Raw genomic sequence first — 24,723 nt, 5'->3', positions numbered from 1 at the left:
CAGTATTTGTTGTACAAAAACGGTAATAAATAAGCAATCCTAATTTGTTGAATATTTATGATCAGAAAAAACCATGCACGAATATGGTATGGCTGTTACTGCAAATGGCGATAAGTCAAAGTTGCCGTCAAAGTACATAATCCATGTGAATCTTGCCGGTGGTAATTACAAAAGAAAAATTATGAGTGTCTTTCAAAAAGCGGAAGAAATGGGCATGAAAACTATAGCTCTGCCAGCTCTAGGAACAGGTATTTCGATTCTTAACATTACCTGCTTTTTTGTCTGTTTATTAATGTTGGTACTCTGCATTGAAATTGTTATTAAAATTGCCCACAGATTTACATATACATCATGAATCTGTCATTCACAAAAAATCACAAAATCATGTTGTTTGACATATTGTTTTTAAGAATTTATAAGTTATTATCTGAAATATTATCAGATCAGAAAGGTTCTTTGAAAAAAAATCTAATATACTTTTAAGGTCAAGATCTAGTAAATTAAAGGTGCCTACAGATTTCTCAAATATGAGAAACGAGTTCTTTTAATAATCCTTTACAAACATAGCTTGGTAAAATAAGGTGTATTGGGACATAATTTTTAAGTAATCTCAACGACAAAACATATTTTGAACTGTCATTTTCGGTGAAAAAAGAAGAAAGTCAGGAATAAATTTTTTCCCATTTCAGAAAAAGGAAATATATCTATATTGCCTACAGTCTCTCAAAAAACGGTTTTTTGTATCTTTTCGACCCATACCTGAAAATGATATTAAATTGAATATATGTATTGGGGTTACTTTTGACGTGATTTCAAATGGAATTCCATGAAAATGCTTCATTCATATATAATTCTATTAGTTGTAAAGTACGGAAAAAAATAAGTTTCAATCAATTATGACGTCATAATGGATCTTGCACCAGACAGTCTAAACTCATTTACTAGATCTTGACCTTAAGTCGAATTCTTCAGGAATATAGAATCGACCCCCCTCCCATCCCTTACACACTATACCTGTTAAGAACAATCGTCGGTGCTCACTGAAAATATTTACACTTCCAATCATTTTAACTAAAGATTCCTTAGAAATTAGGATTGATTGATTGTATGTTGTTTTACGTTTCATTTGAGAATTTTTCACTCATGTAGAGACGTCAACACATACCGCTGAAAGGCTTCAAATTTAGACCTTTACTCGGCTCTCAGGACCATTGAGCAGTGAGAGTTCTTTTATCGCAACGCCTACCGTGACACGGGGCCTCGTTTTTAAGGTCTTATCCGAAGGACCCGCAACTTTCACTTCAAAGTGCCTAGCGCTTGGCAACGAACAGTTGTTACCCAATTTTTATCGACTTAGGTCAGTCGATCCGATCACGAAGCTAGCGCTCTACCGACTGAGCTACCGTGACGGCTAGAAATTAGGAAACAAATCATTTTCTCATGAACTACCATAGCTGAGCATGAATATCTCTTTTGTAACGTCACAGAACCGAACATCTACTTGATGTCAAAACTATAGCGCAAACTGTATTGTTTTTAAAATGGCAGTTGAATGGCGTTATTTGCAGCAACCAATCGTATAAATAACATAAATATATTATATGAATTTTATATTTTTTTATTTTTGAAAATCTCTGAGATACATTAACTACATGATCTCACCAGCATATTTATCATGAAGCGCTAATGCACTTCATGAATTCATGACTTAATATGCTGGCGTGTAGCGTCGTAGTTCATGCCCTCGTGAATTTTCAAAATTAAAATTACTCTTAAGTGGTCGCTGGTCGGTAGTGGTATATATATATATATATATATATATATATATATATATATATATATATATATATATATATATATATATATATATATATATATATATATATATATTAGGTATGACAATCGAGTCAAAAATTGCCAGTTAGTTTCACCGCATCTCCTTCCGACCGATTAATCGGTTAATCGTCTCAAAATTTTCGACTATTTACTCAAATAAACGACTTTAAAGGTAAAAGTAAGTTTATATTTGTTCAGAACACTACTATATGTTATTTTCAAAAGAAGGGAAAAGTAAGAAAGAAAGAAAAAGAAACTATTGCTTAATTTACATTGCTTGTTTAATAATAAAATTTGATAGGTAACTGCAAGGGAAAGAAGAGGTAAGATACAAATTATAATGAGATATGGAGATAAGGAACAGTATTCAAGCTCAAAGTCCATAAAAACAATACAAATCGGGAGGAGAGCAAACACGGGCCTCCAAAAACAGAGGTAGGATCAGGTCCCATGGACGAGTGAACATCCACTGCTGACCTGTCACACCCTCCCGTGTGCTCCTTGTTATGATCGGTAAATAACTGAAAAATCCGTCGACAATTCAGTGTGTAAATAATGGCCTAACAATTAGTATGTTCACAGTCTAGTAGCATTAGTAGAGTTCAGAGTACTCAAAAATCATTAAAGAAACACAGACAGCCGTGATAACGGCATGGTGTTTAAACAGCAATTGACATCTCGAAAACTGACGAATTATTCCCCAACGACATCAATCCAGAGAGTCTCAATTATCTGTGAATCGGCTAATAGATACATGTAGGTGAAAATGCTAACATTTCAGATAACTTTATTTGAATTTTTAAAATTGAATTTTCAGGTAACTATTCATATTTACACATATATTTTCCCCCGAATAACCCATAATAGATTTTCTAACCGATTACCCTCGTCCGACCGGTTAACCGACTCCAACGTCTGGCAAATATGAAATACATTTACAGTATCCTTTCATCAGCAAATATACACAATTAACACAGAAATGAATGCAACTATTTAAAGAAGTATTCCTATTTTAATGTTTCAATATGTATCTGCAATGTCTTGAACATTTATAATCCTTAGGGCAACAAAGCTTTCACCAAAGGAAAATAGAGGACTTTGCTCAAGAAGTTTTTGATGGCCTAAACAGAATGTCTTCAGATGTGAAGAATTTAACAGAAGTTCATGTGATTATTTTTGATCATCAACAAGCCGTACAGTTTATCGTAGAAATGGAGAAATGTTTTGAGTCGCAAGGGTCCAAACCAAAGGGTTGGTTTAAAGGAATGGTGGATGCATTTAAATATTATGTCACCGGTAAGAGTCATAGGTTCGTTAGGTAAACCATGTAACCTTTTACTATCTTTTCCTTTCTATCCTTGTTCATCACGCTTCATAGTACGTTTAACATTTTTTCTTTCAGTATTTTCTATTAGATTCATGGAATTCTATCAGCGAACGTTAATGCAGTTTAAACTGTTGCAAACTGAGTTTTACCGGCAACGCATTTTGTTTATTGTTTTCATCTTCTTTCGTTGAGTTTTGCCTGTTTGTTATACGAAATGTGTCAAGAAATGTTTATGCTTGACGTTGTATTTTTTTGCCATCCTGTAATGAGCCAAAATCAAAGGATGTTACGCTCGTAAATGCTGTGCTCTTTTAAACGCCTCAAGCATTAGCAAATCACATATAAAAAAATAACTGCATAAACGAGTTTTCTTCTTTACTCTAATTAGCCGTTTACCAAAATTGTGAAATCTATGACCCTTTGGTCTTGAGTTGAGGTCTCATAGGGAACTCAAATTAATCAGTAATGAATAAAAAATTCTTTTAAAAATCCTTTTGTTTTAAATTTCTCCTTAACTTTCTGCAAACTTTATACAAGATAAAAATGAACATCTAGTTTACTGTATTAAATGGGGAACTCATCACGCTTGGATTAGTGTAAGCTAAGATAGTAATTTGTAAAACAATCATTAGAATCTTAAATTGAATGTTTCGTCTTAACATCTGTCCTGTACATCCTTGTAAACTATTTACATGGCTTTGAGGAGTAGTTATTTCCCTTTCTCTACACATGTGAATTTGACATACCTTTGATTTAAAATCCATGACCAAAGTTACCAGGTGAGGATTAGCTGGTCATCGTTCTGTCCATATTGGGAATTTTTACACATAGATAAAAATATATAAGTGGTTATTCATCTTTCAAAATGTTTTGGAATATAAAAAGGCTTTTAAATTTTAATGAGTTAGTTTCTTTAATTTTCATCATACTGCATTTGGATAGGGAAAAGTGCATTCTTTTAAAACATCCTAAATAATAAAAAAAACTTAATTTGATAAAAATCTTTTTTTTTAATGTTTGAAAGTTAATTTGTTTCCGGAAGTATAACTCTTCTGTAATTAAAAATGTGAAAGTTACCAGCCAGCTTGGAATGAAAAATGCTCAAAAATCCAATTCTATAGATAATCACTGCTTAAATGTCAATGAGTTGGAAAAAATGTAAGGGAAGTGAGTTATATCACCATATATGAACTTATCAACAGTCTGAAGTTGAACTTAAAATAATAATGGTAAGTCTAGGCCCTAAAAATAACTCACTCAGAAAATAAACAACATATATAAATAAATAATGAATAGAAATTCTAGAAAATTAGCCTGTTATCTACAAATCCCTAGACCAGGCTGGACTTGAAAACGAAAAATTAAATTTTCTCTGTAAAACCTACCCTACGTCCTAGCTTAACAAAAACCTAATTAACGTAAGATGTGTTTGTGAAACACTGATGCCCCCGTATGGCAACTTATAGCAAAGGTTAACCTTTCTCAAATGCAAATCAAATATGTTGGTACCCAAAGTAAGGTCTTGTCTCGAGGAATATACCTGTGAAATATGAAAGCCCTAACAGCGACCATTGAATAGATTTAGGAAAGGTTAAAGCTTTTCAAAAGTAAGTCAAACATCAAGGTCAAGGTCAAATGGTCAAAATTAATGGTGCCCAAGAAAAGACCTTCTCACAAGAAATATACAGGTGAAATATGAAAACTGAAGCACCAATCGTTCAAAAGTTATGTCCAAGGTTTGAGTTTTTCAAAAGTAGGTCAAACTCCAAGGTCAAGGTCAAAGGGTCAAAAGGAAGTATCCAAAGGAAGGTCTTGTCACAAGAATTACATATGTGAAGTATGAAAGGCCTAGCACCAATCGTTCAAAAGTTATGGCTAAGGTTAAAGTTTTGCAAAAAGTAGGTCAAACTCCAAGGTTAAGGTCAAAGGGTAAAAAATGTTGGTTTCCAAAGGAAGGACTTGTCACAAGGATTACACGTGTGAAGTACGAAAGCCCTAGCACCAATTGTTCAAAAGTTATGGCCAAGGTTAAAGTTGGATAAATTTTGCAAAACTGGGTCAAACTCAAAGGTCAAAAGGTCAAATATGGTGGTACCCAAAGAAAGGTCTTGTCACAAGGAATACACATGTGAAATATGAAAGCCATAGCTACAACCAATCAAAAGTTATGGGCAATGTTAAAGTTTTTGCGGACGAACAGACAAACAGACAAACAGATAGACAGACAGACGGACGGACAGGGCAAAAACTATATACCCCAGAATCTTCGATACGGGGGCATAAAATCGTGCAACTAAAGCTAGCTAAGACTTAGAGCACTGTAAAATCATAAAGTTTTTTTTATTTCTGTAAGGTACTAAGTAAATTATTCTCATAAACCATGAGGTTTTCCTTGCGTTGAAAAGAGGAACTAACCATAAGCCTTTGTTCGCCAACCCAAGTGAAGAAAACTAAACGAACTCAGCTTTAAATACTCTAGCTATAGGCCCAAAATGAAAGCCAATAAATATCAAAGATCCTATAGCTAACTTAACCAACCAAACACAACTACCAAAAGTACTATGGAATGACTTCCAACATGGATGTCACTTCCTGCTTAAAAAGTAAAACATGTAGAATGTCAACACAGGAACTATGAAAACATGGACTAAATTATAACAGACAGATAATTAACGGGTTTTAAGTTACAACTGATAACACAAGGTAAATAGAATTATCATACTGAAACAACAGCAAATACTTGTAAAATATAATTTACGAAACCAGGGCTATAAAAATGAAAACCAAAACCACTACACATTAAAAGTGAAGTCCTTCATTTTATTGAGTAACTGTTCAAATATCGGAAGGTGAGGATTACTTCAATAGTGCACAGTAAATTTTTAAACAAGACATATAAGCATGATAAAAATGTGTTATGTTTACATTTCTCGAGGACAGGAAAACTACGACGTCACACGTAAGCTGAGTAAGTGAAATAAAATACTACATAAAATTTCGGTCATCAGCCATGCAGAAATATTTCTTATCCCTGTTTCAAAAAATGCCTCACCATGTGCTGATTATGACTAGATCTTATTATATAACATTGCCCGTGTATTCGAGTATGATCTTGCTGTACTAACAGATCGTGCATGTCGTCACCGACTTGATTGACGCACAGTCTAGAGAAACAAAGGAGTGGATCATTTTATTTCATAATTTGTTAGTATTTACAAGAATGTTAAAACTTTTCAGTGTTTTATTTAAGATGTTGAAGTAGAACAAACTATAAACTATGGTTTAAATGACCAAAACCATCAAAATTAATGCATTTTTAAAAATCTTCTTCTTCACAACTGGACATCAAGCAGTCAAACTGTTGACATGATTATAATAAGCATTGATCAATCTACCAAAATTTTGAGTTTTCAAAATTTATAGCCCCAGGGTAAGAGGTTTTGCTGTTAGGGCGGAGCTCTAGTGAACCTCTAGTGAAAATGAATAAAATCCTTAAAAATCTCTTTCACTCTGTATATTAAGAGGACAAAATTAATGCATAAATATGATGAACAAGATTCTAAAATTCATGGTCCTAGGCTCAGGGGTTCCAATATTAGGGGACCCTATATATTATAGAGTGAAAATGCACTTTTCTTTGAAAAATAGTCTTTTCTGCTAGTAGGTATTAAGCAAACATACTGCAAAGTTATGATAGGCACGGGTCCTCCCTGTTTGTGGATTTCTTAGCCCATGGACAAGGGGTTCTGGTATTATGGCGGAGCTCTATTTATTATATAGTGTAAATGCAATAATTCTTTGAAAAATGTTCTTCAAAGACCAAGAGAGGCCAATATGAGAGGGGAATGTTATTGCTTTACTATAAAAACTCAATCACTATTGTTTTGTTTCATCTGAGTGGTGATAATGACGGAAATGGGAGTATGATGGGCACTTGCAAGTACATGTTTTATGATTTGCTAATTAGTAATGGCTATTTTGTAGATCCCTAACCATTCTATATTTCTCTTGCTTTTGGGTAACATGCCTTCATTTATCAGTTTGTTTCTAATTTTGTATGCTTTTTGGGGCTTTTACAATGTTACATTTGTATACCCAGGTGATTATTAAGATACTTGGGCTTCTTATTTATTAAATGTTCAGTAAAGATTTTACTGTATAGTTTGGAAATATTAATTCTTATGGGTAACTTGTTTATGCGAAAGATTTGACACAGTTGACAAAAAAATCGTTTTTAGGTATGAAAGTTCGTGGGTAATTAATTTCAGGGCCATCCATAAAATCTTTTAATATGGGGTTCCCCTCCATCAATTATGATTTTACATTACATGAGATCCTCTATTGATGCACCTATATGATAGATTAGGATCTATAGGATTGTCCTAGTTGGTTATTCATATTAAAAAGGTTCAAGGCTCTAAGACTGTTATTTACCTAAACCTCTTAGCGTATGGCTGCAGCAAACGCCATTTTATTTGCAATAGTTAAATGAATCTCCTAATGATATATCACAGTCATCAGGACGAAACAATTTTGCATTATATGAATAAGAAAAATGCTTACCAATAAACATAGTTCAGTCTGATTGCTTGATTAAAAGTAGCATATATTCTTAATCAGAATTGGGAATATGTGTCATTTATATCCTTACGGGTCTCAGACTTTTTTCATATTTCATAATTTGTAAATGAACAATGTGTAAAACCTTTATAGTATTTTTGATTTCCAGGTGGAAAGTCTGATGGTAGTGGACAATGGAAGCCAGTTCTGACTGACAAACCTGATGATCAATCATCGGTAACCATCGTGGTTTTTGCAGATAATCAGAAAAATCTTGATGCTGGACTACGAAAACTTGAGAATCTAGTAAATGCTGATTTCAAAACCAGGGACATCCGGGACTCTGCTATCCCTCATCTTTCTCTGGAACAGGTTAGTAAAATATGTTTGTCAATAGATCAATCACGGTAGATGACAAAACTTTAATTAAGGAAAGTTGACGATGGAAAAGCTGAAGTCATCTCGTTTGTCTAAATAAAGACCTGAACAATGAACATGCTTGTTAATATGTAAATCACTGTTACAATTCTGTATGACCTTGGTCTATCTACATAAGATTTAATTTTAATATAAAGTATTTCTGCTTGTAACGATAAATCAGTATGTTAATATCATATTATCAAATTGGCCTACGTCACAATATGACTTTCGTCAAAATTGTATTAAACCGCATGACGTTGCACAACTGAAAGGGGGACTTTTATCGTTCTACCTGAAAACAGCGGTGTTTGACGTCACAGTAGCAGTGTTGTTTTTTACATGCGCTCCTTCAAAACGAGTTTGACGTAGCCTTTTGCACTTGTGATATGACACAACGAAATCCACATGTTGATGGTTAGGTACATATGTACATGTATTACAAATTAAGGTAAGTCACTCGTGATATGAGTTATATCAAGGATTTTTGAAAAGTATATTTTAGATAACTACTCATATAGCATGACTCAAAATCGCAAAGAAAGTTTGGAGTCGGTGTGCATTTTACTGTGCAACAGTTCAACTGTTCAAAAATTGAACTGTGCCACCGGCAGTGGAAGTGTCTCCATATGAGTGAAAAAATCTCGAGAGGGTTGTTGAACAACAAACAAAAAATTTACTTTTGATAAACTACTGCAGCTCACACCGTTACTGTATACGTCTGTCCCTGCGATCACCGCCATGATAAAACCGCGACCGTGTATCGCGGAAAGGATTAAAACACCGTCGGTGTCGCGTTAAAATACGGGCTCCATGTTGACCGTAGTGTAGAAAGAATGGAATGGGAAAATATTTCAAAATGACTTTCCCTTGGTGCTGTCAATTTTAACCTGATTTTAATAAGCATGCAATATATGTGTATAGACAGTCTACTTCGACTATACAATGTCCAGTATCGATTTTCAGTATCTATATGGTTGCTAGGGTTACCTTGACAGAAAATCGGTTTCCTTTTTTCTTTAGATAATTGATCCTTCAATTTTGAGCAATATTTATTGAAACGTGATGCAAATATAGTTCATGTCAAAACACATAATTCTGTATATGTGAAATTCTAAAAAAGAATTGTGTAAGAAGACTTTTTTCTTTTTATTTTCATTTATAATTACAGTAAAACTTCTCAATCCTGACACCACTGCTTCCTATGACATGTCAATTGTTGCATTTTTCGATCTTTTCCATTTGTATTGTATATTTTTCCATTTGAATTGTATATTTTTTTCATTTATATTATATACTTTTCTATATTGTATAACTTTCATTTTATTTGTATTTTATAATTTTCCATTTGGATTGTATAACCTTTGTTTGTAATCTATATATTCCATTTGTATTATTATTTCTTATTTGTATTGTATAACTTGTTATTTGTATTGTATAATTACTTATTTGTGTACGATAATATTTATTTTTCATTTTTATTGTATACGAGAACGAGGGATTTCATTGGTCAAGTTTTGATTGGTCTGTTTAGTGTTTTAAACAAATGAGATTTTTCGGGTGATCCACACAACTTAGCCTGATACCCTTCCCACAATTCCGTTCTCGCACTCTCTACAAACTCAAACTAGTCTCCTCTATATGCGTGCATGCTGATTTTGGTTTTGCAAGGGGGTGGCAAATTTTGTCGAATCCGATTATTTATTTTTATGCTCTCTCAGGAGGGAATATTTATTTCCAAGATGACCAGAGACAAGTAGAAAAGTGAAAAGAAGAAAATCGGAGGGGGGAGAGGGGGGTAGGGGGATGTAGGTTTCACCAGTAAAGGTCAAATTGTTTATTTTCTCAGTCAGCATTTCTAAATACAGGTTATTTATTTGCCATCTGCCATAACTCCCTTTTCAAAGTCAAATGGCCGTCCCTTAATACATATAGCAGCCCAGTTTGCTCTGAGCACCCGGAATATCTTGCTCGTTTTCAAGACTATACAGGCTAAAACTTGACCAATGAAATCCTTCGTAACAAAACAAACAAACAATCCTCGGATACAATACAAATAAAAAATATCGCATAGAAATAAGATATTTTACAATACAAATAAGAAATTATACGATGCAAATGGAAAATATAGAATACAAGTAAAAAAATATACGGCTCAAATGACTTTTTAACAAAACAAAAGAAAAATACAGAATGCAAATAAAAACTTATACAATAGAAATGGAAAAATATAGAATACACATAAAAATTATACAATACGAATGGAAGGACGAATATCGGAACGTTTGACATGTCATAGGTTCCACAGAATTGGTCGGATTGGACATTAAAAAAAAAAACAATATTTTATGAAAGGGCATAAAAATTTACATTGTAATAGTCAAGATTTCAGAAAACACAACCTTTGATAAGACAAATTTTACTGTATTGATTTTTTTTATGCAGATGAAAGCTTTGAAGAATCTGGAGGATGAGTTTGATGTAGAAATTAATATAGATAGAGACGGAGGAATAGTTACCCTTCTTGGAACCAGCGAATCGTTACTAGATGCTACCAGTTATGTTAAGGACATGCTTCGAAATGTTGATCGCAATAAACTTGAAGCTGAATACGTATCAGATGTCGTGATGTGGTATTATGTTGACAATTCTGATGGTAAAAATGAACTGTGCGATTATCCAAAGAATATCAATCTGCTTGTTGAGAAAGCTTATAGTAACAAACAACCAGATGTCAAGTTCCTTGACGTGCAGGGTACACAGTACACCATTGATTTTTCCTCAATGGTGGAGTACCCGAGTGATGATCCTACGGATGTATTGACTGTTACCAGAAGAGACAAAATTAAGGGTATGTCTACACTATTTTTCAGAAAAATATCTGTAGAGAGGATTTGTATAGTGTATTACGACAGATACTAGTATTGCTATCCAGGCCGAGTTTTCTTAATATACCTAAAATTAATTAGGGAGAGGGCAAATATAGTTTTTAGAACTTGTGCCCAATTCCATTGTATATATTTATTGCAATAAAATATGTTTAAATCAAACCTAAAATATCGTCCATTTAAGATGATTTCTCCATAAAAATTCAGTTTGTGACCGTGTCATAATTAAGTACAGAGGATCATGAGGTTCATGTCACTTTAATATTCAAATACAGATATGCGATGAAAATCTCCTAGAAATAACCAACTTTTGACCTATTTAAAAAGTTTCTTTTATTCTGTTTGCTGAAAAATGCATTAAATTCTGCATTGTAAATTATTGTATAAAAACCTCCATCCATCCTAACAGCTTCTACCTTTGAGCCTCCACCTGAGTGGACAGCTATGAGTGAATCCGAAAACCTTGTGGTTATTCAAGTTCCTTCTGGGTCACAGGAATATCTAAAAGTTATTGACAGATTTCAGGGAGAATTACAGACAAGCGGCATAAAAAGCGATATAATCAAAGTATGTCAATCCATAAAGATTTTTTATTGGAAAAAATTAAATATCAGAGTGAGTCTTTTACAGCGTTGAGATAAAATTTCTAAATTCTCTGGAAAACTTGAGATATGTGTGTTTTTTGCAGTTGGAGAGAATTCAGAACAAAATGCTGTACCAGCAATATGTTGCCAAAAAGAAGTTGTTAGATTCTCAGAATCCACCTGGCACAAAGAATGAGAGAGAACTCTGGCATGGAACTGCTCCAGAGGCAGTTAATAGTGTCAACTCTCTTGGCTTCAATAGGAGCTACTGCGGGAAAAACGGTAGAATTCCTTTAAGCTTATCTTATTGTGCTATTCTGATAAGGGTTTTTTGGTCTGATATCCTTGCCTGCAAAATATATTCGTTTCTTTTTTTTGTTCATTTTTTTCATTATTCATATGGGCAAGTCTCATACACAATGTCTAATCAAGCATGGGTGATAAAACAAGTTCTTTTCCTTTCTCAACACACTATCAAAAGTATGTTGCCGTACCTTCAAATAAGTCCATATCTATTACACTGAAATGTCTACGGATTTTTTCCGTTATTTCCCGATCATGACAAGGAGCACATGGCGGGTGTGACCAGTCGGCAGAGTGTGCTCATTCCTCCATTGCACCTGATCCCACCTGTGATGTTTTAGAGGTCCGTGTTTGCTCTGCTCCTGATCTGTATTGTTAGAATGGACTTTTGAACTTGAATATTGTTCGTTATCACAATATAAAAGCTAAAGATCCTCTATTAAAGTACATGTATTTACAGTTACATTAATTCACGCAAAATGACCCGTTCCCATAATATATATTTCGTCGTATAAAGACCTTGAGTAAAGAATGCAATGGCTTTGAAAATGTGCTTTGTAATTTATAATCAAGATCAACATTAAAACAAGTAAATTTATTTATCATTCTGTTATTTAAGATACATCTCTATGTTTGTTCCTTCTATTTCTTCACCTTGATTTTTTTTTTGCGCGTACCCGGTATACATTGTAATATCTTTGGGTAAATTTTATGTATTGACGTTAAAAAGAGATTGAACAAAAAGAATAGTGTCAAGTCTAAATTTCTATACATTTCTGGATTTTTTTCTCCTTTTCCTTTTGCTTTAGAAAGAGTCCTCTGAATAAAACACTTTTCTGAAATTCTCATCATCTCAACTATATTAAATTAGACTTTGTCCATGATTAAAAGTCAAAACAGGTGTCCCCAACTAAAAAAATGTGTGGAATTAAGAAACTAGTTGTAGGAGCCGGGAATATATGATTTTATTCAGTCGTATTTTCAATAACGATAAATTGATTTCTAGATATTGAAAGAAAAAAAAATTCCCCATCGAATGGAACTTCTTATTTAAATCTTTGGAACAATATCATCTTAAACATTTTTTAGGCGGGTGAAAATTCTTTTTAAAAACGGTATTCGATTTAAAAATAACGATCGAATTTAAAAAAAAAAATAAAAAAAAATAACACAAACACAAACAAACAAACAAACAAACAAAACAAAACAAAAAACCCCATATTTGTCGAGACGAACATGACAAGGATGTTTTATTGGCTGTATTTCATTTCTGGAATTTTTAAAAACATTCAACTTTTCTTCATTTCCGACATTTTATAGTTTTCATTTCCGACATTTCAAAGTTTTCATTTCCGACATTTATCATACAGCACTGTTCTGGCAATGAAAACAGAATTAAAGTCTTCCCTTATAAAAAAAAAAAATCAAAGAATAAATCAAGAATAATTCATTCTTATCCAATATAAATTTGATGCAGTCACTGATATAAACTTCAGTGGACATTAAATGGGATTTAACCCATGCAAATGACTTTTAACTATACATCGTGCTACATGTATGTACAGTGTCTTGTTATGTTTTTATTCAAAAAATGTAGTTTGAAATAAATATAATATTTATATCTTGTTAAAATGTTATTTCCACATAAAAAGTACCCTCCGAAATTCCGGAAATGTAAAAAAAAAAAAAAAAAAAAAAAAAAAAAAAAAAAAAAAAAAAAATTCGGAAATGAAAAAAATGTCGGAAATGAAATTTAAAAATTCCGGAAATGAAATGCAGCGGTCTTATTTCAGCGGTACTATATTTAATTGTTTTTGATAAAATAAAGCATAATAATCAAATTCCAGGAATACCATTTAAATATAACAGAGAATATAAATTTGTTCATAATGCAGATGATCATACTGTAATTTTAAAGAATATCGAATCTATGAAAGAGACTTTAAACTTTATGGATATTAACTGATCCATTAAATAACTACAAAGATAAGATAGAAGATAAAACTTAAAAACCTTAAAAAAAATCATTGGAATAAAAAAATTGGTGCAGATAATGATGAGTGTAATAAAAAAGATAAATTTAAAAAAATGAATCGACAATTGCCAAAAAATGCAAAAAATAAAATAAAATAATAATTTTAAAAAATTGCGTCACTGAAGAATCAACAGAAAAATATTTCTCTTGTTTTGAAAAAGAAGATATGCAACATCTGATACTGAAGTATAAAAATGTTAAACTTATTTGGAATATGATATGTTGTGTTTTCAAACTGATCAGTCACTTGAAAAAACAATAGTATTTTTGATTATTTTACATGTAATCGGAAACACTTTTATTCAATAATTTCCTATTCCTTCATTGCATTGAAAATACACAAATATTAAATGTTTAGTACACTTGAAAAACTTGAAGAAACGGAGTATTACATAATAAAGCATGTTAAACAATGTACCAGTTTTAGTTGTTAAAATATATAATTTATTTTAAAAAAGATATATAAATTAGATGGAGAATTCATTGAAAAATCCATCTGACGATGATAATCTCTCATATGCATACAAAAGAAAATATTTATATTTAAATACCGCTGAAATTAGGCTGAAATACTGAGGATTAATATACAAAACAATCAATCATTTTTTCCCTTAATAACTGTTTTCCCCCTTTACTATTACCTGATAAAATATCTTAATAGTATTTGAAAAATTTATTCAAATTCTGTTTTTATTTTTATTTTTAAATTTTTTTTTTCAGTTTCTTATCCTATAAATTGTTAATTATATAGTCATTTATAATAACACTTTTAAGGGAGCCGACTGAGGTTTTATTGTGTGAAAACTACTATAGAGAAACTCTTTAATTTTATACCCTATATACCTTACATTGACTTCTGTATACATGCCAAGTTTAGTGAAAATCTACCGTCTGGTTATTTTTCAGGGACCGTCTCAAAATACAGGTACATTTACTATAGGATTATATAGGAAAATACCATTTTTTCGCACTTCGGAGCAAATTATACAAATACTACTATAGACTTTTTTCTCAAATTTTATTATTTGATGAGTAATACTATATTCTACATTTTGTGCAAGAAACACAAAATTCTACCGTCTGGTTTCCAGAGGGGGCATCTCAAAATGTCAAAATTCATGATATTTTCCTGTTTTTATGGAGTACAACAAAACATGACAGATACCACAGATTTACATAAAAAATAATAACATTGATTGCAATATTCTCAGTTTCCTATGTTTAAAATTTCAAGAGCATATATTTTATACTTTTTATTTTATGGCATAATTAATGACCCCGCTTAAAGAACTTCGGTTATTCATAACGTCAAAAACACACTATTACGACGTCTATCTACCCATCATTTTAAAAATCGTTAAAAAAAAATCAGTTATTTAAAAAGGCAATTAGATTTTTTGACCTCATATTTCCTAAATTTGTTATTTTTTATAAATTATGTAGAAATAGTTGCTTTAAAAGAGTAAATACGCTTTATTTTACTATGCTGCGCGAAGTATTGCGCAATGAAAACCCCAGTCGGCCCCCTTAAGAGAATACGCGATTTTACGTTTTAGAACCTTGCCTTAATTAATTCTTCCAATTTTGTAGATCGCACTTTACCTGAGTACACCAGACAGTCCCGACGTATTTCAAAGTTGTCCGGAATTATTTCTTATCAACTGGTTTTTTTAAATAATATTCAAATTAAACGTAAAATTTAATTTTTATATTCAGTAAAGAAAAGTCTCCATATTATCTGTATAGAGAAAACAGTCGGCAATATGGACATTTGCGAAATAGCGAACAGCGCACATCTGACACCGGACTTCTACGGAAGCCCAATAGTGCAAACCAAAAATAAATAAACAAAAACGAAATTATTAAATAAACAAAAACGAAATTATTAAATAAAGAAAAACGAAATTATTAAATAAAGAAAACGAAATTATTAAATAAAAAGCAAACGAAATTATTAAATAAAGAAAACGAAATTATTAAATAAAGAAAACGAAATTTTTAAATAAAGAAAACGAAATTATTAAATAAAAAGCAAACGAAATTATTAAATAAAGAAAACGAAATTATTAAACAAAAAGCAAACGAAATTATAAAATAAAGAAAACGAAATTATTAAATAGAGAAAACGAAATTATTAGATAAAGAAAACGAAATTATTAAATAAAGAAAACGAAATTATTAAATAAAAAACTGAAACTAAGATACGGAATTTATAGATGTGCGTGGTAAGGGCCTGAACCCATGAATCATTCCATAAAGCACACGTCTTCTATGACCTGATTTTGTTTCGACATTAAAACAAGTGTGATATTTGCATTTACACTCAGCTATTCCCGTATCGATAACATAACCAGTTGGAGTAGACAATCATAATAGATGAATAGGGGAGAAATTTACCTTTGGTTATCCAATATGCTTAGATCTATGTTTTTATCTTACATTAACATGATTAATGTGAACTTTGACCAGTCTGATGAATTGGCCAGTGATGACAAGTTTACGTTAACATTAGCTTTCTTAAACCCTCAACTCAGAAGGTCTAATTATTAGCAAACAATGAATCTGGACATGAAACATCAAAGGGATTATCCTGATAAATTGCACAAATATTTAAGATATACATGTCTGTTAAGATTTGCTGAACCTTATAACATTTAGAAAATTCCCATGGCTATACATCATTTTTCAATCATAGCACAGTACAAAAAATGCTGTAAAAAGACACGTTACCGATCGGAACCCATTATAAAAAATTGTTTAAAGAGAGCAAGTGCAAAAATTAAACCAGACAAAGTTGTTACAATGAGTAGATTTTAATGATTGCTTACTTTATTAAAAATTAAGCAAAACACTTCTAATTTTTTGGTCATTTTATCAAAGCATAATTAGAAGTGATGCACTAACTATTTGTTCTCACATATTCTAAATGACAAATTCTCAATCTGTTTTTATAAGTCAGTGATAGTTGTGAACAAGCAATGCACACACTTGCATAACAAATCCAACAAAGTATTCAAATCATTCTCTTTATTTTTTCAACAACCTAAGATTTTTTGGTACACAGATAGGGCGCTAGGTTTAGTTCGGGGGGAATTCAGCAATACGATACGCAAGGTCTTGACCTTTAAGCGATTTATGAGCTCTTTTGGAATGTCATTAATTTTATGTAAGCAGAAACAGCCATCCTCGCTACGTTCAGGCTTACAGGCTCAAACTTTGACGTTGTGGGAATGCGACACAGCATCAAATTCCCTTAAATAAAATTGAACAGTTATGAATCATTTACTTTACAAATGCGAATTATAGGCTGTGGGCACATAATGTTTTTCTACGTTTGTCAATTTGACATTTATCTAAGTTTTTTTTAATTTTTCATTTCCCCCACACTTGTTTCAATGTCGAAACAAAATCAGGTCTATAGAATTACTAAGTGATGCTTTATAACACGTGCGCTTTATGGAATGATTCATGGGTTCGGGCCCTTACCATGCACATCTATAAATTACGTATTTCAGTTTCAGTTTTTTATTTAGTAATTTCGTTTTTTATTTAAAAATTTCGTTTTCTTTATTTAATAATTTCGTTTTCTTTATTTAATAATTTCGTTTTCTTTATTTAATAATTTCGTTTGTTTTTTATTCAGTAATTTCGTTTTCTTTATTTAATAATTTCGTTTTTTATTTAATAATTTCGTTTTCTCTATATAATAATTTCGTTTTTTGTTTCTTATATTGTTGGTTTGCACTATTGGGCTTCCGTAGACTTCAGAATTTAAAAGCAGACTTTTCAAAATGAAAAAGATCAAATTATAACAAATCGTCTGAAAATGTGCAGTGTTCTAATAAATATTAATAAATTCTAATTGGAGGATTTTGAAATTTTATTTTGATGGGTTTAATTAGAAAGTTTGCAGAAAATTTGTATGTATGTAGACGTATTATGATATAAATTCACACATTGAAATGTCTCCAAGTAACAATCATGCATAAGACTCAGGTCTACATAACATTCTTAGAATAACAACAATATTTGGTAGCCAGTCTGAAAAGCATCAAATACAATGTAGAATCTCAGCAACGATTAGTATAGGCGCGAAATTTTGAATTCTGTACGTTTTTTTTTTTTATTTATTTTCAGATTGAACGTAATACTTCCGATCTATATGACGTGAAAACCTTTTCAAATTTTATACATTTCCTGCATAATTTGTTGATAATTTGATAGTGAGGAAAAAAAAACAGTCAATATTAGTTTAAATTTAATCTGATTAATCAAATTTAATCTCATAACGAAAAGTACAAAATAATCAGCAAAAGACAAATCTTGACAAGTTTTTGTTGTTGCTTTGTTGCTGTTTTTGTTTTTGCTTTTTTTGTTTGTTTGTTTGTTTGTTTTTTCTTTGGTTTTGTTTTGTCAGAAAATGCATGACTGTATACTCTTGCCCAACAACACAATATATGTGACGTATTCTTCCTTTAGTTATTACTTATTATTTTAACAAGTATAGCATGGTACATGTAGTTTTGATAATGCCCCCCCCCCCCCAAAAAAAAATACATTTAAGCCTTGAGGTGCAGTGATGAATAAGACCACGGAACAAAAACTGGCAAAATTGGAAATATGCTTAATAGCTTACGTCATTTTCATTCGTTACAATCAAAACATTTAATGATATTCATTGGAATGGGCGGGTACAATTCGGCACGGACGTCCGAGAAAACATTGGATTGAAATATCAGTTTAAAATTCATTTTCAATCCCTCTCATGCTACGCTAGAATCACGGTGTTACTGTTTGACCCAGAAGACAAATAATTTCAATTTCGAAATTGTTTGAAATTTATATGAATCAGAATTTCTGTCCAGTGTTTAAAGAAATAAAGAGGGACAATTCTTTGATTCCTGTTTGGTATTTGCATGCGTGTGATGGGGGTGAGGGTGGGGGGCTCCACGATCTTGGAAATAAAAAAGAAAGTTTTTTTTAGTTTGAACAACCCCTTTTTTAAAATTGTCAAACATTTTTTCAGTGAAGACAAAACTAAAGAAAATAGGTCTGGTCATCCTAGAAATAAATATATTTTGTCATGTGAAGACATGATCTGACTTGACAGTTTTTGCCCCCCCCCCCCTTCTAGAATCAAATGGTCGTCCCCTGAAAAAAAATCTCTGTCTTCTTTGACGTTTACGTGTCCTTAAAATTACAATGTATAGGCTAAAAAAATCATATAAATTTGAATTTCAAACATTTATTTGCGAATTGAAATTATTTGTCTTTTGGATCATACATTCACACTTCGCGTTTGAAAACAGCTAAGGTGGATTGAAAATGGATTTCAAACTAGAATTTCAATCCAATGTTTTCTCGGACGTCCGTGTCAAATTGTACCCGCCCATTTCATTGTCTATAATTAAATGTTTTGACTGTGACAGATGAAAATGACGTAAGCTGCATATTTCCAATTTTGCCAGATAATGTTCCGCCGTCTTAACTTAGTTTGCTTCATGCATCTCCATCCTTTTTTTGCTTGGCTATTAACGTTAGATTATGAACTGCGTGGAATGCATTTGTCAAAACTTACAGTAGAAGCGCTGATCCTAAAAATGTTATGCACGATGGATAATTTCGAAACTAAATCTAATGAAATTGATTAAAAGCTGTTTCCCGGAGACAAAAATATGCCCTGTTACATTTTTGCTCATTTTGTTCATTACTGAAATACTTAATGAAAAAGAATGTTGAATGTTGAATCTTCTAAAGTTATTTCATAAACTTTGTGCATGTAATGGGCAGGCATTTAGCATCGATTTTGAAAGTGTGTGTATGTGACGGAAAAAAGAGAATTGTCTAAACTCGAAAATCCCATCTCTAGAGGGGTGTGTGTCAGGTTCCGACTAAAAATTTTCAATATATTTGCGTTTTCAATATATTTGAATTTTATACGTACTGTATTAAACCCGGGAGGGGGGATGGCTTTTTTAACAATTAATTTCATATCAAAATATATGTCAGGCAAAAAAAATTAATCTGATAATAATAAGGTTTGAAAAATAAAGTAAAGAATAATTAAGTAAAATTAATTAAATAAATATACCAGTGTTGATGAAAAAGTTCGCAAACTAATTGAATTACTTCCATAAAAGAAATGAAATTAGGTTTCAGTGTTCATAGCGTAGTCTTCTCCGATTTAAATGCACATCTGCCACCGTTCTGCCCTTGTGCGAATCAAGTCATATTACGGGCGGTTACGTTACATGCTCCTTAGCGTTCTCTTCACAGAAGCTAAAAAAATTTTCCGAATCTTATATTTCTTACGCTGCAAGTTATTTTTTTTATAACAAGAATAGTCCATTTGTCAGAGATGAACAAATCTCGGCAATATGATGGATGGATAAGGATATCTTTTCCCAGAATGAGCATGGTGACCATCGCAACCCGAGTCCTCTGTCTTGGGAGCGTCGTATTTCCAATGTCGATAAAGTACGAGGGGTGATCAAAAAGTTCGCGAACTAATTGAATAACTTCCTTAAAAGACATAAAATGAGGTTTCAGTGTTTATTATTTTTTAAAGTATTCCTCTCCGATTTTAATGCACATCTGCCATTGTTCTGCCCATGCGCAAATCACGTGATCCAGGCAGTCACGTGACATGCTCCGTAGCAGTCTGTTCAAAGAAGCTAAGAGATTTTTCCGAGTCTTATATTTCTTACCATGCAAGTTATTTTTTATAACAAGAACAGTCCATCTGTCAGAAATGGCCAAATCTCGGCAATAGGATGGGTGGATAAGGATATCCCTTCCCACAATTAGCTAGTATGGTGACCCATCACAACCCGAGTTCTCTGTCTCGGGAGCGTCGTTTATCCAATGTGGATAAAGTATGGGCGCATTCTTTTTATCATATCTCATATTTTTAAAGTCTAAAGTAAACGATATTTTAGGGATTTAATGATTATAGTATTGTTAAGATATTCAACCATTTTTCTAATTGTAACTTGACGATGTTTCATAACAAATTGCTTAGCTAAGTACACATATTTTCCCCGGCTTGCTTTCGCTGGGCAACATAACAAACATCATTTTTAACCGTCTCCCTGCCTTCACTAAAACAATCCATCCAATTTATGATTAAACGTCTGGTAAGTCTTTTGTCTTCATAAACCTTGTACAAATTATCATCTTCTACTGCAGAAGAGTTTCCAAGATAAACGTTAAACATTACAGCCGTTCGTTGCTCGAGTACGACTGAGTCAACCATTTTTTGTCACAGGTGACCTACATATTGACGTCATTTTCACATTGTGACGTCACAAACACGGAGCAAAACATTATTTAACATCTGTTATTTATAGAACATGTGTATGACTATATGTGTGCCAAGTTTCATTCTGATCTGAATTGTGGTTTTGTAAATATAGAGATAGTTCGCGAACTTTTTGATCACCCCTCGTATGGGCGCCTTCTTTTTATCATATCTGATATGAATAAAGTCTAAAGTAAGCGGTGTTTTTGGGATTTAATAATTATATTATTGTTAAGATATTCAACTATTTTTCTAACTGTAACTTTGCGATCTTTCATAACATATTGCTCAACTAAGGACACATCTCTTCCCCATCTTACTTTCACTGCGAAACAGAACAAGCATCATTTTTAACCATCTCTCTTCCTTCACTAAAACAATCAATCCAATTAATGATTGAATTTCTGGTAAGTCTTTTGTCTTCATAAACCTTGTACAAATACATGTAATTATATGCTACTGGAAAGGAATTTCGAAGATACACGTTAAACAGCCGTTCGTTTCTCCAGTACGACTGAGTCAATCATTTTTTGTCTTAAGTCACCTATATATTGTCGCAATTTTCACATTGTGACGTCACAGACATAGAGCAAAACATTATATAATATCTGCTATTTATAGAACATGTGTATGACTATATGTGTGCCAAATTTCATTCTGATCTGAATTGTGGTTTTGTAATTATAGAGATAGTTCGCGATTTTTTTCACCCATTGTATAAACAAATAACAGAATAAAAAAAAGACAACAAACGCAAATTCTTACAATGTGTATGTAAGGGAGTGGGGCATACAATGCTTTTCTAAGCAAACAATTATTCAGTATTTAAGACTGTCGGTGTCAATTCTGTGACTGAAATATTAAACAAATCGCAGTGCTCTGCATTTATTATTTTTTTTTTAAATGTCACAGAAGTATGCAGTTTATTCGATAATCGTGCTATTAAGTGCCATTGACGAGATGTACTTGTATTAATTCAAAGAAAAAGGTGATTAATAAGTTCTAATCTTTCAGACGTTCACCTTATTTAAAGTCCGAAGTCTGATGTCCACTAGCTGTCCGCTGTATATTCCGCAAATGTCCATTTTAGCAGTCATTTAATTTTTACTGTTTACAGGCAAAGAGAGTTTTCCGCCCATATTATTGATTTTGATTCTGATTAGCAAATTTATTTTTTGTGTCGTAATGATACCGTCACGGCTTCCAAAATACATAACGTCAGAATAAAAATAAGTAACATAATCATGGCAACTTGTAGATTCGCCAACACAGCAATCAATGCGCAGATAATGCTTTGGGATTTGCTAAAGGACTACTGCACTTAACACCGGGTTTAGGATCTTTTTCGGTTGTTTCTTTTGCTTTAATATCTTCTCCTAATTTCACTTTTTTTTTTTTTATTTATTAAAGAACCCTGTAAATTTGATCTCAAATTTAAATGTTCAAATGATTTTAGACTGTGATATGATAAAAAATTATGATGTTTTCCTCTCCTGTTTGAGCGAACCTCATCACAACAAAACTGACGGAGGGAAAATAAAAAATATTTTGCAGTGCACCATTTGTAGTAACATCTCTGAACTACCTTGATATTACATCATAATCGCATATGACTTCACGGCATTGCAAACTTGATCTAAATGACGGGAAAAGTGTAATAACTTAAACATTTATCTCATATGACATATAAAAATATTTTTACCTTAATATTACAAATTCAGGTGTTTTTATTGTTGTTTGGAGATTCAAGATGCTGTTATGATTATGATAATCTGATTCCTTTCTGTTGTTTGATATGCAGCGTATTAAACAATTACAAAAAAAGTATGATGTGAAATGTTCCCCGTTACATCCGAAGAAAAGATAGAATTTTAAAACCCCTGTATATATCATATAAGCCTAACACAAGTGATTTATAAGATTAAAGTGAAGATATTTGCGTGATTTTATACAAGAAGTATATTCTGTAATTAAATCTTGCTGGGGATCGTATACTATTTATTCTATTTTATATGGATTGCAATATATAGTGGAAAATACCCCTATACCTCAGTAAGTTTTTAACTCCAAATTGAAAATGTAAAATACTAAAAATATAACACGTTAGGATTTAATTATTAAGTTGTACTGCTAGTTATTTTTGTCATTTCGATGACTTTCTAATCTTTTCTCTGTCCGAAGGAAGGCAAAGGGCGTTCTGAAAATTTAACAAGATCTATTGTTTGTATTGCTTTTCATATATAATTGCTTGTTTTATATATATATATATATATATATATATATATATATATATATATATATATATATATATATATATATACATATATATATATATATATATATATATATATATATATATATATATATATATATATATATATATATATTCCGATAATGCTTATCTTAAAATACCTATCCTAAATTTAGTAGTAACAGTAGTATATCTCTGATGATTTACGGTACATGTAGTTTCATTTCATTTTACTCATATTTTACAGCTGCTGTTCATGGAAATGGCGTTTATTTTGCCGTAGATGCTGAATACTCAGCTCGTGAAACATACTCTAAGCCAGATCCAAATGGACACAAAAGAATTTATTTATGCAAAGTCCTTACAGGCGAGTTTACACTTGGTAAAAAGGACATGAGGGTACCGCCACCCAAAGATGTTAATCAACCTCATATCTTATATGATTCTGTGGTGTACCCTCTACAAGATCCTGAAATGTTTATCATCTTTAATGACACCCAGGGATACCCATCTTACCTGATTACTTTTATTAAAACGAAATGACTGAAAACAATCTAAAGAGAAAAAAATAACACAAAATAAGTTTACTTGTAAAAACACTTATGTGGATTCGGTCGTATATTTAGGTAAATTATGATATGATATATTCAAAATCATGGTAATAGCAGGTGCATGGACGGTACATTTAATGGATAAATAAATAGTTTTAACACCACAACGATTTAAATCTGGAGCTTTGAGGTACCAGTACTTTTGTTTTTGATTGAAAAAAAATCTTATTCATGATTGATTTTTTGATGATTGTTATCCAAATCAGAATGTAATTGACGATGTTTCAAAATGATTTTGTTGTTTGCAAAGTGTTTGGCTCTTTGCCAATTCCAATTTAAAAAAGTTTCAATTTTTTAAAATCTTTGTGTTTTCCGCATAAATGTATTGTCTTTTTCATGTCATTCTTTGAAAGGTAATCTTACATGCATAACATAAATGAATTTTTAAAATTTTACAATTGACAAAAGAATAACCTTAAATCACTGTAAAATTAATTACAGTACATGATCCTACGGACGATGCATCGTTTTTTTTTAATAATGATATTTACAATTTAATAATGTTAATTTAATTTAAGAATTAAAAATTGAATGTAATAATATATTTCAGAAGTTCGAAAATTGCGGTAGTAATTTGAACTTTTAAGTACACAGTTACAATCATAAAATCT

The 24,723-nt window shown here is 31.7% G+C and overlaps 1 protein-coding gene across 1 annotated transcript; it reads left to right on the top strand.

Annotated features, from left to right (window-relative positions):
- Positions 1-71: 71 nt before the first annotated feature.
- LOC133202594 (protein mono-ADP-ribosyltransferase PARP14-like) lies at positions 72-24,072 on the top strand. Its single transcript, XM_061338432.1, has 7 exons — positions 72-248; positions 2,899-3,132; positions 7,893-8,095; positions 10,586-10,991; positions 11,438-11,595; positions 11,717-11,894; positions 23,749-24,072. Exons 1-7 carry the CDS (start codon positions 74-76, stop codon positions 24,042-24,044), a joined length of 1,650 nt encoding a protein of 549 aa, XP_061194416.1. The 5' UTR covers positions 72-73; the 3' UTR covers positions 24,045-24,072.
- The last annotated feature ends 651 nt before the right edge of the window (positions 24,073-24,723 follow it).

Source organism: Saccostrea echinata, unplaced genomic scaffold (genome assembly GCF_033153115.1).
Source record: "Saccostrea echinata isolate AGI-Se365-2 ecotype Australia unplaced genomic scaffold, CSIRO_AGI_Sech_v1 ptg000047l, whole genome shotgun sequence".
Lineage (NCBI taxonomy): Eukaryota > Metazoa > Mollusca > Bivalvia > Ostreida > Ostreidae > Saccostrea > Saccostrea echinata.
The sequence above is the reverse complement of the archived record's forward strand: the minus strand, read 5'-3'. Positions and strand labels throughout refer to the sequence as shown.

Coding starts and splice junctions, on each gene's coding strand:
- LOC133202594 (XM_061338432.1), top strand. CDS start 74: ATGCACGAATATGGTATGGCTGTTACTGCAAATGGCGATAAGTCAAAG. Junction 3,133..7,892: donor ATTTAAATATTATGTCACCG/GTAAGAGTCATA, acceptor TTTGATTTCCAG/GTGGAAAGTCTGATGGTAGT. Junction 11,596..11,716: donor TAAAAAGCGATATAATCAAA/GTATGTCAATCC, acceptor TGTTTTTTGCAG/TTGGAGAGAATTCAGAACAA.